At 37.6% G+C, this 16,046-nt stretch overlaps 1 protein-coding gene across 1 annotated transcript; it reads left to right on the forward strand.

Annotated features, from left to right (window-relative positions):
• The first annotated feature begins 483 nt into the window (after window positions 1-483).
• Window positions 484-14,592, forward strand: RS1 (retinoschisin 1). Its single transcript, XM_032226845.1, has 5 exons — window positions 484-675; window positions 8,038-8,143; window positions 9,434-9,575; window positions 10,894-11,089; window positions 13,196-14,592. The coding sequence occupies exons 1-5, from the start codon at window positions 484-486 to the stop codon at window positions 13,346-13,348; spliced, it is 789 nt and encodes a 262-aa protein (XP_032082736.1). The 3' UTR covers window positions 13,349-14,592.
• The last annotated feature ends 1,454 nt before the right edge of the window (window positions 14,593-16,046 follow it).

Genomic DNA, 16,046 nt, shown 5'->3' on the forward strand with positions numbered 1-16,046 from the left:
TTAAGAAGGTATTTCTAGAATGCTGGCAGCAAACTGTATCAACCATTAGTACCAATCAATGGTATTTGTGATGCATTTTTGAATGTTCAGTTGACTGAGTTTCATGTTTAATGAATAAAGTATATAATAATAGTAATGATTTCCACCACCTGGCCAACCACTTGGGAGACTGGCTTGAATGTTTGCTGATCTACTATTTCTGAGAAGGACTGAATAAGGAACTACCAGAATTGCCTACTCCAGGAGAGTGCTGTGCAACCTTTGAGGGTAGTACCGTATGGCCACAAAGGTAGAGATTGACCTGTAGGAGTTCCTTGAGCACACTGGAAGTCTCATCACCCCACAGAAAAGTGACCAGCCCCTAGAAGGGGAAGAGAAGGTGCATCTAAAGCCAGAGGAGGGGGACCCCACCAAAAACTTGGTGGGTGCTTTTGTTGTGGGATGGAGGGGCACTGAGCTGTTGAGTATCTCGCACTGCAACCGATGATTGCTCCCTTGCCTCTGAGCCAACTGAAGAAGAAAAAAACTCAACTGAAATCAAGGGAGAAAACTTGTGCAGGGCAACAAGTCATAGAGGTCTCCCTTCCATCCAACAAGGGAGAGGGAACCCTGATCCCTGCTGAGATGGGGCCAGTCTTCTACAAGAGCAACAGTGAAGGAGAAGACGACCCAATGGTAAGTAGTCCCATTCACCCCATGAGTGCTAGGGTGGAGATCTTGGAATCCTTCTTGGGTGTAAAGGAGGTCCTTATGGCCCTGTTGGACTTAGGATGCACCAGATGACTTGTCAGCTCCCAATTAGTAGAGAAGCTAAGGAAGCTAAAGAAGCATTTCCCCAACTAGATGGTTCAGTAATGAGCAGGGTGCTGGTAACCTTCCTAACTAAGCCTGTGAAGCTGAAATCCTGACATGGAGATTATTTGATTTATTGTGGTCACTGAGCTGACAGCAGCCTGGTATGGTGGCCAAAACATTGGCACAAATTCTTTACGGGGCACAAACAGGAATCCTTGCAAAGAGAGACTTGTTAGAAACCATACAAACAAAATTCCTGCGAGCCATCTTAGCTGCTCCCAATGGAACTCCAAATGCCCAGTTAAGAATTGAGACAGGCATGCCTCAAATTCAAGTAAGAGCCTGGAAGATGATGGTCATTTATTGGCTTAAAATGCATTTCTTTCCAGAGGGACTGTCCCCACTAGTGTTGACTGACAATTTCCCTTCCCCCTGGAAACAAGCAAAGAGCTCCGAGATCACAGCTGATATTTTTACCACTGGGTGGTCCATCTGGACCTAAACTGTCCCAAAGAGATGGTGACAGGGAAGAGTACGTCTTGCTGATCTCAGGGACATCGCAAAGTCCCTGATTGATCCAAGAGAATCTCTTCTAGCCAGCGATAGAAGCACAGCCCCAAGCTGCTGAAGTCAGGACAGCTCTGCAACCGGAGGAAAGCAGAAAGAGAAAGTGTGTCTATCTGGTGAGGAAATTTTATTTTTACAAAAGTGACTGCCCAAAAAAGATTAAAATCAAATTAAACTTGTAAAGAAAAGAAAAGAAAATAAGCGGTGAATTTTAGCTATTTTGGACAGTGTGTTATCCTTTTTTTTAATTGTCTTCTATGGATGGAGGTTTTGCAAACACTTACTACCTTTTAAAGTGAAAGTATTGGCTTTTCTTCTACTATTTTTTTTAACCTATGGATTAAATCTTTTTTTTTATTTTCACAATACTGGCTTGGATGGGTTATTTTCTTTTATTTTGTTCCATTTTGTTTCTTTTAAGCTTGGAATATAAAGAGGATATAAAAGGAATATAAAGAGAGCAGTAACATCAGAGGGAAAAGAAGTTACACTGCCACTTGGAGGTTGGAGGCTGAGTTCTGGAAATATTTTTCTCTCTCTTTTCTTTGATCATTTTGACCTTGCACTTCAAAGGTTTTAGCTTGCAAAGAGATAAAATGGGTTGTTTATGCAGGTGCCCTTTGGATGTCTCTTTGGCAGCGAGAGAGAAGTAAAAAACAAAGCTTTGTTTTCCAACTAGAGTGGCAGTGTTTATAAATTGGACAATGACACAATACCAAGAAGAAACCATATTACAACAGATTATGTTTGAAATTCAAAAATTATTAGAAACATCAGAGATAATTGAGAAGAAATAGGAAAATATAGATGATAACATAGCAAAATTTGATGAAATTGAAGATAGCCAGCTAATGGAAAAAGTGGAGGTTAGAGTCTCAAAAACCCAAGGGAAAAATGAACAAAGGGGCAACATAACTGTGGATATTGACAGTGATCTGAGCGTGGTTGGAAATGGAAAGAATGGAACATGGAAAGGGAAGAGAGGTAAAAAGGATTTCTACCCCAAATTTCAAGATATTGAAGGAGAAAAAAGAGAAGAATTTATGGATTTAAGGAGAGGAACTTTAACAAAAGCACTACTGATAACCAAAGATAAGCTGATTAAAGAAGCTGATGGAGGGTTTCGAGAATTTATAAGACATGCAACAAGCAACAAGGTGCAAAGAGAAGTCCACACAAAGTTGATTAAGGAAATAACCAGAATATTAATTCCACATAAGGCAAAAGAAATAAGACAGTACTACTACTGGAAAGACACAGGTTGAGATATGAAAACTATTAACAAAATACTAGCTAAATAGTTAAAATTAGAGCATTATGTTAAAAATGAAGTGTTAATGGATATAGCTAGATAGATAATTGATAATGATGATGATGATGATGATGATGATGATGTATACATATGTATTGGTTTGACAAGAAAAAAATTGGTATAAATTTTTAAATGGTGACCATGAAAGGAAGTTTAGAAATTGAAATTGATCATGGATATAGTTAGATAAATAATTGATAATGATATAATGTATAGATATATATTGGTTCGACAAGAGGAAATTTGGTATAAATTTTAAATGGTGACCATGAAAGGAAGTCTTGAAACTTAGTTATGTATGAAAGCCTATAATACCGAGCAATGGTAACCACCTGCACCAGGGAATACACCAGAGCACTTAGGGCAGCAAAAAGATCACACATAGCCACCCTGGTTGCATCCGCTGAGTCCCGTCCAGCCGCCCTGTTTAGGATAACCCGCTCCCTATTGAACAAAAGGGAGGCGGGGGAACCCTTGCAGGGCAGGGCTGAAGAGTATGCCCAATTCTTAGTGGACAAAATTGCTCGGTTTCGGTCGGACTTGGACTCCACCCCCGCAGTTCCAGCCGAGGCACAGGGGGACCAAGTAGAACAGCTCTGGGTTGAGTTTCAGGACGTTACCCCCGGGGATGTGGACAAGGCCATGAGAGCTGTAAGTACCTCCACCTGCGTTCTGGATCCGTGTCCCTCATGGCTGGTTACGAACTGCAGTGAGGTGACACGAGGCTGGGATCCAGGCGGTTGTGACCGCCTCCCTTCGGGAGGGGAACTTCCCCGCCGCACTGAAAGCGGCGGTGGTGAGACCCCTCCTGAAGAAACCATCTTTGGATCCAGCTGTTCTTAATAGCTATCGTCCTGTCTCCAACCTTCCCTTTTTGGGGAAGGTTGTTGAGAAGGTGGTGGCCTTTCAGCTCCAACGGTCCTTGGAGGAAGCAAACTACCTAGACCCCTTCCAGTCAGGCTTCAGACCCGGTTACAGCACAGAAACCGCTTTGGTCGCATTGATTGATGATCTCTGGAGAGCCAGAGATGAAGGACATTCCTCCATCCTGGTCCTCCTTGACCTCTCAGCGGCTTTCGATACCATCGACCATGGTATCCTTCTGCGACGACTGCGGGGGGTGGGAGTGGGAGGCACCGTGCTACGGTGGTTCTCCTCCTACCTCTCGGACAGGTCGCAGTCGGTGTTAGTGGGGGGGCAGAGATCGTCCCCTAGGCCCCTAAATTATGGGGTGCCTCAGGGTTCGGTCTTATCCCCCCTGCTATTCAACATCTACATGAAACCGCTGGGAGAGATCATCCGCAGGCACGGGATTAGATACCATCAATATGCGGACGATACTCAATTGTATCTGTCCGCCCCGTGCCAACTCAATGAAGCGGCAGATGTGATGAGCCGGGGTCTTGAGGCCGTTATGGACTGGATGAGGGTTAACAAGCTTGTGCTCAACCCAGAAAAGACCGAGTGGCTGTTGTGTTTTCCTCCCAAAGATTTGACTAATATTCCAACACTCAGGCTGGGGGGTGAAATTTTGCACCCCTCAGAGAGGGTTCGCAACTTGGGAGTCCTCCTGGATCCACAGCTGTCATTTGACCACCACCTAACGGCTGTGACCAGGGGGGCATTCGCCCAGGTTCGCCTGGTGCGCCAGTTGCGACCCTACCTGAATCGGGAGGCTCTCACAACAGTCACTCGGGCCCTTGTGATCTCTAGGCTGGAATACTGCAATGTGCTCTACATGGGGCTGCCCTTGAAGAGCATCCGGCGGCTTCAGCTAGTTCAGAACGCAGCCGCGCGAGTGATTGCGGGTGCACCTCGATTCACCCGCATAACACCCATCCTCCGCGAGCTGCGCTGGCTGCCTGTCGATCTCCGGATGCGCTTCAAGGTGCTATTAATCACCCATAAAGCCCTACATGGCAGTGGATCTGGATACTTGAGAGACCGCCTTCTGCCAATTACCTCCCTGCGACCAATAAGATCCCATAGACTAGGCCTCCTCCGTATTCCATCGGCCAGCCAGTGTCGGCTGGCAACCACAAGGAGGAGGGCCTTCTCAGCAGTAGCCCCGGCCCTTTGGAACGAGCTCCCTGTGGAGATTCGTACCCTCTCCACCGTCCAAGCCTTCCGCATAGCCTTGAAGAACTGGCTCGCCCGTCAGGCCTGGGGATAAGGATAGTTACCCCTCCCGAATGATGAATGTATGTTGCCTACCATTTTATTATATGTCTTCTATCTTGATGTTTGTGTTCCCCCCTTCCCAGTTTTATGTGAGCCGCCCTGAGTCCCCTCAGGGAAAAGGGCGGCCTACAAATTCTAATAAAACTAAAACTAAAACTAAACTAAAAACTAATATTGAAATTGGATATACGTAAATTGTAAACAGTATTTAAGAAAGGAGGTTTAGAGGGGTGGGGCCGAAGTCGTGATGAGATGACGTATGATCTCAATGCTCTGAGATCGCAGTCAACAGTTTTGCCACTGGGGGGGTCCAAATGGATCTAAACTGTCCCAAAGAGACAGTGAACAGGAAGAATACATCTTGCTGCTCTTGGGGACATTGCAAAATCCTCGAAAGAAGCAAGATAATTTCTTCAAGCTGGTGACAAAAATTCCAGCCATGGCTGATGAGGTCAGGACGGCCCCAAAATGAAAGGAATGGAAAGTGAAAGTGTTTCCAGCTGGTGAGAAATATTTATTGTTTTAAAAGAGAGACTGCCTATAAAAATTTAAAAATTGATTTAAATTGAATAATAGAAGAATCAAGCGGCAAAATTAAACCCTTAATAGTTTTGGACAGTGGTTATCTCACTTTTTAAAATACTATCTTTATGGATGGAATCTTTACAAGCCTTTTAAAATGGATGGACTAAGTTTTCTTTTTCTCTGTGACTCTTTGTGATTTAAAGATCAAAGTTCTCCTCTTTCATTGCTGCGGGTATTTTTTTTTAAAATTCATTTAAAGATTGGACCTCTTTTTCTAATTTGAAATATAAAATAGACATAAAAAGAACATTTTAACAGTGGTATGCTGCCTGAATGCGGGGAGGTTTTGTTGATTGGAGCTTTGTGTATTCAAGCGGAACTTTCTCCTCTCTTCACGGTTTGTTTTGATGGCTCGTTACAGAGTGATAGGGGTAAGCCAGATGTCCCTTTGAAGTGTGTTTTCAACCAGAGAAGAGGGGAAAAGATGGCTTTTGAGAATCCATGTTTTAACATTAACAACCTTCCAAGCAAGGGCAGATGCGCTTCTTAAGATGGCACAATGTCAAGAAAATATACAGATTGTAAACGTACAGACAATATTTTCAGAATTACTAAAATTATCAAATACATATGAGAGAATAGAACAAAAATTGGAATACTTGGAGCAGCAAACAGCAAAATATGAAAAAAATGAAGATGTTTATCAAATGCAAAATGAGGGAATTGAAATCCAAAAAACTGAAGTGGAAAATGAATATAAAGAGATTAAACCTGCTGATATTTATGGCAACTGGTTTGTTTTTGAAAATGCAAAGAATGGAATATTGAAAAAGGAAATAAATGGAAAGGAAATTTATCTCAAAGGGCAATATATAGAAGAAAAAGAAAAAAATTAAAGAATTTATGGACTATAAAACCTTATCAGCAAAAATATTGATAACACTGCTGACAATCAAATATAAGCGGAATAAAGAAACAGAAAGAGGGCATCAAAATTATATGAGAGATCTTACAAGCAAGGAGTTGCTAAGAGAAGTCCATACAAAGCTGATTAAGAAGATGTTTAGAAGATTAATACCACAAATGGCAGAAGACATGAGACTGTTTTGTCAATGGAAAGATACAGGTTGATAGATGGAAGAGTATAATTTAAAACTAGTTAAACTTAGTGAAATTTAGTGATAATAGGTATAGTTAAATAAAAAATTGATAATGATAATAATGTATACAATGTGTAGTGTTATGATAAGCAATAATTGGATATGAATATTGAATGATACCCATGAAGGGAAGATCAGAAAACCTTTTGGATTATATATAAAGGTCAATGAAAAAAAGAATTAAATTAGATAGAGTCAAGTTTTGACTATTAGGGGAAAATATTATGATATAGGATATAGTTAAATAAAGAAGGGATAATGATAAATAATTTATATATAGGTATGGGTACATCATAAGCAAACTGGATGTAAATTGCAAACAATTTTGCAATTTTGCAAAATTTTGAAAAGGAGGATTGGAAAGTTTTGTTACTAAATATTATGGATGTTTAGCTAGGATAGGATATAAGGACTCAGTACTATTGGAGGATTTTAGAAATAGTAAATGAAGTGCCAGTATGTGGTTATGTATTAAATTTTGGTATATTTTAAGGTGAAGGATGTCTAAACAATGATAGTCAAATGAAACTGAAAGTATGATGATGGTAACATATATAAACATTGGCGTTAAAATACTTGAGTTTATATGAACTATACTTGATGATGGTGGAAGAGATGCACGAAAGCTTTTTGTAACCAACTGAAACACTTTCTACAGTATGTAAAGAAAGAAGATTTTATGTGTTATGTTTGTTTTGAAAATAAAAAATAAAAAATTATTTAAAAAAATAAAGAAAGGAGGTTTAGAAACTTCATTATCAAACATAATTAATTTTTATTTAGAACATTTCACAAAGATAGAATGTTATTGGATGATATTGAAAATAGACAATGGAATGCCATTATGTGGTTTTGCTTTGAATTTTGGAATATGTGTTATAAAGGGATATTAAAACAACTATAGTCATATGAAGGATGAGGTATGATGATAGTAATATATATAAATATATTTGATGTAAAATATATAATTTGATATGGATTTTAGGTGATGACTGTGGAAGGGATGCACGGAAGTTCTTTATAACCAATTGACACACTTTTTATAATTTGTAATGGAATATGTTTTTAGGGTGTTTGTTGTGTCTTGTTTGTTTGTGTTTATTCAAAAAAATTTTTTTATAAAAAGACCAAAAAAAACCCAAAAGCAGTTTAATGAGTTCTTGGCTCAAATGAGATGTGAAACAAGAACAAAATATACTCTAAGTTGAATTGGCCCTACTTTTGGCTTGACCAGGACTTAGAATGCCTCATATTCTTTCTGTTGTGCTCAAGCACGATTCTTTCTGTGTGTGCATATAGCAATAAATGGCATTGATCAATATGAAGAGTGCAACGCTACCCTATGCAAACTTGTACTCCCCAAATGTTTTTGATTATACATCTGAAAAGCGCCATTTGAGCAGAGTTGATATAGTCCAATGGGAATTTGGGAGATAACAAATAATCTGCTTATTCTCTGTATATGGAAAGTTGATATGTTATTCTGCACTATTTTAGGATGACAATCTAGAGCACTGGCATAGCAAAGCCTGTAAATGTGATTGTCAAAAAAATCCAAACTCAGTGTGGCCCACTGAAACAAACAGTCTAGATTGCATGCCAGGTAAGTACCATCTTTTTATTATTACAATTCAAAATCAGCCTATTCAGTTTAATGTTGTTCATATTGGGCTACATAGCCATAATTATCAATCAGGAACTTCTTGAAAATTTTATATGACTTGTATTATTGGTTAGATTGGGTCAAGCTGCACATTCTCAAAGACATGTAGCAAACGAAAATATATCCTTAAACTAATTACAGTTCTTTTAGTTCACTATTTGCAAAATATTTTCTCCATTAAATGCAGTAGGGCTTCTTAAAGTGTCCATTATATATAAGAATAACTCAAAACAAAAAGAAGCTGTAGTATTGGGGGGGTGGGAAGCTTAATAAGAGGAGAAAATCCTTCTCACAGTGAATTGGCTTTAATGTAAATAGTAGCAGCATTAAATAATTAATGTACTTGATTTGAAAGTCCCCAGACATCTGTTTGATAATTCTAATAGTCTACTGCAATTTTCTACACCGGAAGTATACCTCTTAAGTATATTACAGCTGAGTTATCTAAAGATTAGTTACTAAAATTAAATTTCCTTTGTTTGCAAATACTGTAGCCTGCCCCACTGGAGGTGTTTTAACTCATTTTAGTTTTTGTTGTTTTAATACTTCTATACAAATTCTGTGCAACTTCTATTATCCAGATAGCATTCACAAAATGCCTTCACTACAGAAACCACCACAATTGTAGGTACAATATTCAAACAGGGGCTGCATTTAAAAAAAAGACAAAACAGAAAACCAGCATGTTACATCCCATATAGGAGCTCTTGTGAAATGAGAGGAAACATTCATTTAAATTCTATTGATATTAATTCTGTGAATTAAACAAGAAGAGTAAATTGATGATGGTTCATTTGTAAAGACTTTGGATTTAGAATATACAACTCCAGGCTATTTTTCTGAGTTGTCAAATGATTTAACTAAAATATCTTCTTATAGAAAGTTCTAGGTTTTATAGACTTTGCCAGTCTATATTTTTTCAAGACAAAATAGCAAATTGTACTGATGTGCAGTTGTAAGTGTCCTACTTGAAATACTGGTTTATAGTATAGTATAGTATTGGAGATTTTCTAATGATACAACTTCTACTTCCCTGCTTGAAAGTGTGCAAAATTAAACCCCCAAACTTCTCCAAATCCAAAAGAAAATAAGAAATAAAACTTCAATCATTCTTTATTGTCTCATCCTGTTAATAAAATTAAGTGTAGCACTTTCTGAAGATGGATGTAGCAAAAATTAAACCTTTTCACTCCAATCTGCACTGATTCCTCTTCATGTCTTCTTTTACAGAGTGCCCCTATCATAAGCCTCTTGGTTTTGAATCAGCAGCTGTCACTCCAGATCAGATAAGCTGTTCCAATCCAGAGCAATACACTGGGTGGTATGCTTCATGGATGGCAAACAAGGCCCGACTTAACGGACAAGGATTTGGGTAAACTGCGTTACAAGACATGTTTTCTAGCAATAAACTATACAAAAGACGTTTTAACCTCTAAACCTGTTACATAATATATGGAGCCTAACAAGGACTTTTAAAATATATAATTATGATCCCAGAACAATAAATATTTACTTCCATTAACAGTTGCTGGGAAAAATGTGGGGAGGTTACTGTTTCTGTCATTGTGAGCTTCTGAGAAGTATTTAGACAGCTACTGTCAGAACAAAATGGTGCATTAAATAAGATTTTGTGTTGTGCTGAATCATGTTGTGATGGCTGTTTTTCAAGCTCTTTCTTTATCCTTGAGATATTCCTCCTTTTCCTGACATTATTCTATTACATGAATAATGAAAAAATAACAGCAGCTTTGCTGTTTATGAAACTAAAATCAAAATCTATATTGAAATGATAACTTTATTAGGCTAGATGAAGGTTTATGAAGCAACATGCAAGAGTTCTCAAGAACTCTTCATAAAAGATTAACAGGGTCACTGACATTTGCACCCAATAAATACAGTACTCTTAAATTGAGACTATTTCATAAAATGTGATAAAGCTTAATGTGATTTTCTTATATGGCATTTTATTTGAACCTAGTCACTGAGATTTATAAGTCATAAGCTTGGCTTTGCTGATTTGTGAACCTATCAAATAAGTTAATTTTAAAAATCATGACCAAGTTATGTAGTTTACAGAACAGGAAATCAAGTCTAATCATACAGGGCAAGGATGTTCCCAAAGTTTGCTAGAAATAAATTAATCATTCAAAAAACCTGCATAACACAGATAGGGAACAAAATACATCATATTGCTCTCTCAAAACTATCCTCAAAGGATATATGTTCCAGAAGTAGCTCAGTTTCCATCATTTACTGTTAAATATGTTCTATTTCACAAAAAAGCATCTGAGTATGCAAGGCAGTTGAAACTTCTAGCTTCAACAGGACAACAAGTGGTCAGAGAATGAAGGAAAGTAATTGTTTACATGAAATAATTGTTTCCAAGATTCAGAAGAGCTAGCATGAGGCTTCCAAACATCCAGAGATCAAACAAAATGCAATGGCCGACTCCAAGAGCTCCGCCCTACAGTGAGTGGTTTGGAGGTGTCTTCATCAGGATCATTATCTGAATCATTGCACCTGAATTTTTTCCTGCTTATTTTGATCCAGGTTCTGGCCATTTGCTGGCTTCAGATTCATCTCTTGACTCATCCTCTAAAGATGAGTTGTTTATGGATGCTGAGTCAAAATGTATGCCTTATAAAGACATGTGCTTGCCAATCAATGCCTTCCTTCCATAACTCTTCTAGGTGTGCCTGGCTCTCCAAATACCAAGATACAAACCAGTGGCTGCAGATTGACTTGAAGGAAATTAAAGTCATTTCAGGAATAATTACACAGGGAAGATGTGATGCTGATGAATGGATGACAAAATATAGTGTGCAATACAGGACTGATGAGAATCTGAACTGGGTTTATTACAAGGACCAAACAGGAAACAATCGGGTCAGTATAAGATCCCTTCCCCATTTCTGAGAAGTCCCATTATTTGTATCTATTCCAATAGCATATATTTCAGCTTCAAGATGAATAAAGAATGCCATTAAATCAATTCCATTGACTTAAATTTGAGACTACAATTACTATACCATTTTTGGCAACTGGCCAAATCTGGGATATACATGTATAAAAGCAGATCTCTTCTGAATACCCTAGATTATCAGCCGAACATATTAGGCCTATATTCACTCCTTTCTATCTCTTAAGTTTATCAATGTCTCATGCATTTCCATTAACCAAATCACTTAGGGCCTTTCCCAGTGTATATTTAACTGTGGTAAGAACATGGTCTTGCAGTCTCTTTTTTCTGCTGTGTCTTTATGTTGTTGTCTTCATCTCACCCCCAACCAATACTTGAGTCAGCCTTGAGTCAGCCTTAAAGTAGTTAAGTATTTAAAGATAGTTTGCCACTTAAACAGGCAAGAAACTATGTAAGTTTTATTATGGGTACTATCTGGCATACTTCATCAACCATTTAATCAATATTCAACCAACAACTATTGGCCACTATAAGTTGATGCAGATATGCATTATCCTCTCCAATCTTGGTCATTGACCTTTCAGGCCATTCAAATTTGACTTCCTCCTGCCCCACACTTGCCAGGCCTCCAAGAAAACGCCCAACTTGTACCTATTGAGAACTGGTTTGGAAAAAGGGATCAGCTTGACTAAAAGGTAGCAGGCACAGAGTGGGGTGGGTGGGTGCATATTGGAGAATGAGGAAATTCCCACTATACTATGCAACATGGGCTCCTTTTGAATACAAATTTAGTACTCTTTCAGAAGATTATTAAATTGTGTTTAAAATAATCTAACAAAAGCTAGCAGGTATTCAAAAGGAGCCTGAAGACAGGTTTAGTGCACTACTAGAAGAGCACTTAACCTGTATTTGAAAATAGCTCAATAAAGATTGACAGGTGCTAGGGGTGAGACCATATGGAATCAAATAAAATATTTAATGATCCAATCTGTGTCAGGACCAGAGGTTTTGTCTTCCTGGCTTTTGGACTCTTCAGGGAATTTCTCTCTAGTAGTGTGTACTTTCGGCTGTTCTCTGTGTGGTATTTATATGGTTTATAAAGACATGGGGGAGGGGGAAAGCTAATGACCAGATTGCAAGAACACAAGCGAGTGGTCAGACTAGGAGACCTGAACTCATTGGTAGCCTCATACTGCAATGAACAAGGATACATTCAATTTTGCAGCTACTGAGATTGTTGGACAAGCAAATACAAAACAGGCAGAGGGGAAACAGGCCCCTCATCAATCAACAGGAGTGCTGATTTACCACCAGCTTATCAAGTACTTAGGAAGCGAAAGCTTGTCAGCACAAGAAAACAACAACCAACCACTTAATCGCCAGCCATCAACACAAGTCACAACAATCGGGCACCATATAAATACCACACAGAGAATAGCCCAAAGCGCACACACTGCTAGAGAGAAGTTCCCTGAAGATTGGCTCCAGCACAAGTCTGAAACCTCAGAAGAGGTTTCTCTGGTCGCAGTGACTGACTCAGATTGGATCCTGCAACATTATCCTGGGACACGTACATTTGGGACATGTATATTTGCCTTCATTCGTGAAATATTTTAAGCCAAGCACAATGTCAGTCACTTATGACCTTTATATTATAATTTTTAAAAATCTTTAACAAGCCATATAAGGGATGAGGGAAGATGCTAAGTATATTACTAATACAGTGTATAAACATATTTTAGTCAAGGAGAGTAGGGTTCTTCTCCCCAAGCAGAATTTAGTAATTGGTTCTAAGTTAATTGCTTCTAGAGCAGTGGTGGGATTCAACCAGTTTGCACCACTTTGGTAGAACCGGTGGTTAACTTTCTGAGCAGTTTGATGAACTGGTTGTTGGAATTATTTGAATCCCACCACTGTTCTAGGCACAAACTATCAGCAACCCTACTGGGCAAGTCAACTACACAGTCATTTAAGGCAGTATAATTGTTTCCAAATTTTTGGGTGCAAAATTAGAAGAATGTTAAGTCTTAAGCTCTCTTTTTCCCCTTGCTCTCCTACTTTATTTTCTCTAGATTTTCTATGGAAATTCAGACAGATCATCATCTGTGCAGAACCTTTTGCGCCCACCCATTGTTTCTCGTTACATAAGGTTGATACCTCTTGGCTGGCATGTGCGAATTGCTATCAGGATGGAGCTGCTGGAGTGCATGAATAAATGTGTTTAAACTTCAGTCATCTGGGAAGAAACAGGTTTTTTAAAAGAAAGATATAACAGTATAATTAATACAACAAATAAATTCACTGACTATGAGTTCGGTGTCTATTAAAATTATACACCTTATCCAATACCTCCTGTGACTTATATTCTCTGCAGCTTCGGGAAGTTAATAAAATTCTGTATAGTAATAAAATAAATCAAGATGGAATAAATTGGAACCTTACACCTCAGTAAAAGGAAAGCCATAAGAGATAGTGCATACAAAAGAAATATAGATTTCTTAGAAGTTAACCAAAGATGACTGCAATGCTTTTGTAGGTTCTGGCAGACATTATACAACATATGTTCTTCAGAGCTTTAGTGTGCATTCTCTGAAGATATTCCCCATTACGTTACCATTTCCCAAAAATAGAGGAACAAAACGAGACTGACCAATGTAGATCATTCCATTCTTACATGAGGAACTGTGTTAGCATTTCATTGCCATGCTACACTGCCAGTAGTCCTGATTTAGCAATCACAACTGGGACTGGCAACTCAATCATTATTCAAAACAGTAATTAAGTGAAACCAAAACTGCTCTTATGATTTTGCTTCAGCTTTCCTTTACTTTACAGACCTGCAAAGGTTGTAAATATGAGGATTGGTCATGAATTTACTTTTTAATCATTTTTCCAACTGTGAATGGGTGGTAAATGAGGTAGTCACTATATGAGGACTACCTGTGGTTTTTCTTAACCTGGGAATGTCTATATTTTTCAAATTCCAATATTTTCACTTTATATGGCAACTTGTTGCCCAAGGAGCAACGCTTCCCAGAAGTTCCTACAGTAAAAAATCATACTGTTTGGAGAGTCTTATTTCTATGATTGGATAAACCAACCAAGTGAAGACCTTCACATGTGTTAACCCTTCCCTAAAGGTTGCATTTTCCTTCTCTGAACATTTTTCTTATCAAAACAATCTGTTGTAACCAATTTTAATTTTAAAAGCCTATAAATACACATACATGTACGCACCCACACACACATACACACAAAGGGAATTCCCTTCTGTGTATCTTCCCACCGTGAAAGGAATGCTATAGAATATGGACCTAGGCTTTATGCAATTCTGTATTGCATATTCATTTAAGTTCAATAAGATTATAGGAAAACATTACTTATAATTTATTAGTGGTATTTTAATCTTTATACTGTGTTATACTTCCTTTCAGATTTCTATTACTTTAAGTATGACTAGAACGTCCTAGATTTCATAAAATATTGATAGAAGTATGGTATTATTCTAGTAGTAAATGAATATTCTGGCTGCTAATGAATTAGATATTATGTGAGTATCATATGAAACACCATGTTATTTAGCTAATGTCAATAATATTATGGTTTTCTTTTAATTTTATTTTTTAGACATTCCAATTTACAAATCTAAAGTTATACATCTAGATTTGTGTTTATGTAGCAAATTCAGTGAGTGACATTGTAAGCATATAGAATAATTATCCTACAGGAGTTTGGTGAAATAAATGTTACATAGATGCACAGAGGTATTTAAATGATTATTAATAATTATTAGTCATAATTATTGAACTTTTAGATGTAAGATCATTCAATTTAATAAAGACAAAGTTAATTTTACTGACCAGATCTTCTTTTTCATGTTGAATTAATCATGAATTTACAGTGAATTATTTTTTTTATAATTCACTATGAAAGCAATTTAGATTTAAATAAAAGTAATTCTAATTCTTTTCTCTACAATTTTTATTACCTTTTCAAATAGTTATGCTTTAAATCAATAAACATGTCTCCATTATTAGCACCATAATTAGGTTAGGATTTTTTTAATAGACCAGTTCACTGAATTTATTCTCATTTTGAACCTAGAGGTGTTTATGCCTTTGTTGGTCAGCTGAGTTCCATATCCATATTGATAACATAGAAAGTTACAATGAGGACCACCCTGGCCATTCACTGTGACCAAATGCAAAACTTACCAGTTTTTAATTATCTTAACAGAAGAGATTTCTTACTGCAGACGGTTTATGGTTCAGTAGGGTTTCACTAAACCAACTTTCTAAAATATAGGCAATCCTCAATTTACAATGGCAATTGAGACCAGAATTTCTGTTGCTAAGTGATACAGTTATAAAGCAAGAGTGTGCAAGAAGTGCGAGTCAGGAAGGGAATTCCATTCATAAACATCATTCAGTGCATTATAGCTTCAAACTTTGCTAAACAAATAGTTGTAAGTTGAGGACTACCCATAATTAAGGGTACTTATTATTATGTAGTTCCTTGTGTGACAGTAATGTCATAGCTGCCAGTCATAGCAGCAGCAGCACAGAGGAAGCATTTCCCTTATAACCACAAGAAAAAAAATCCCACTGAAATTACTTGAATTATTTTTTTAAATAAAATATTATTATTTAGGTTAAGCCTGTCATTAGGAAATTGACATGATTTTGGGGAAGGAGCAGAGGACAGAGATTGAGATCAAAACTGTGGCCATCCTCTCCATATTTATCTGGTTTTCCCATTAATTTTTGCTCATCTGCCTCAGTAGTACTTTTCTCACCCTCTCTTTCCAACCAAAATACCTTTCCCAGATTGAGATTTGTAGATTAAAAAATAAAGAAGGGTAGGAATTTAGTTGGAGCAATTAGCCAGTGAATAAGAAGGCAAGGGGTAGGATTTGGAGCACCA

The sequence above is a fragment of the Thamnophis elegans genome, chromosome 11, assembly GCF_009769535.1.
Source record: "Thamnophis elegans isolate rThaEle1 chromosome 11, rThaEle1.pri, whole genome shotgun sequence".
In the NCBI taxonomy this organism is placed as follows: domain Eukaryota; kingdom Metazoa; phylum Chordata; class Lepidosauria; order Squamata; family Colubridae; genus Thamnophis; species Thamnophis elegans.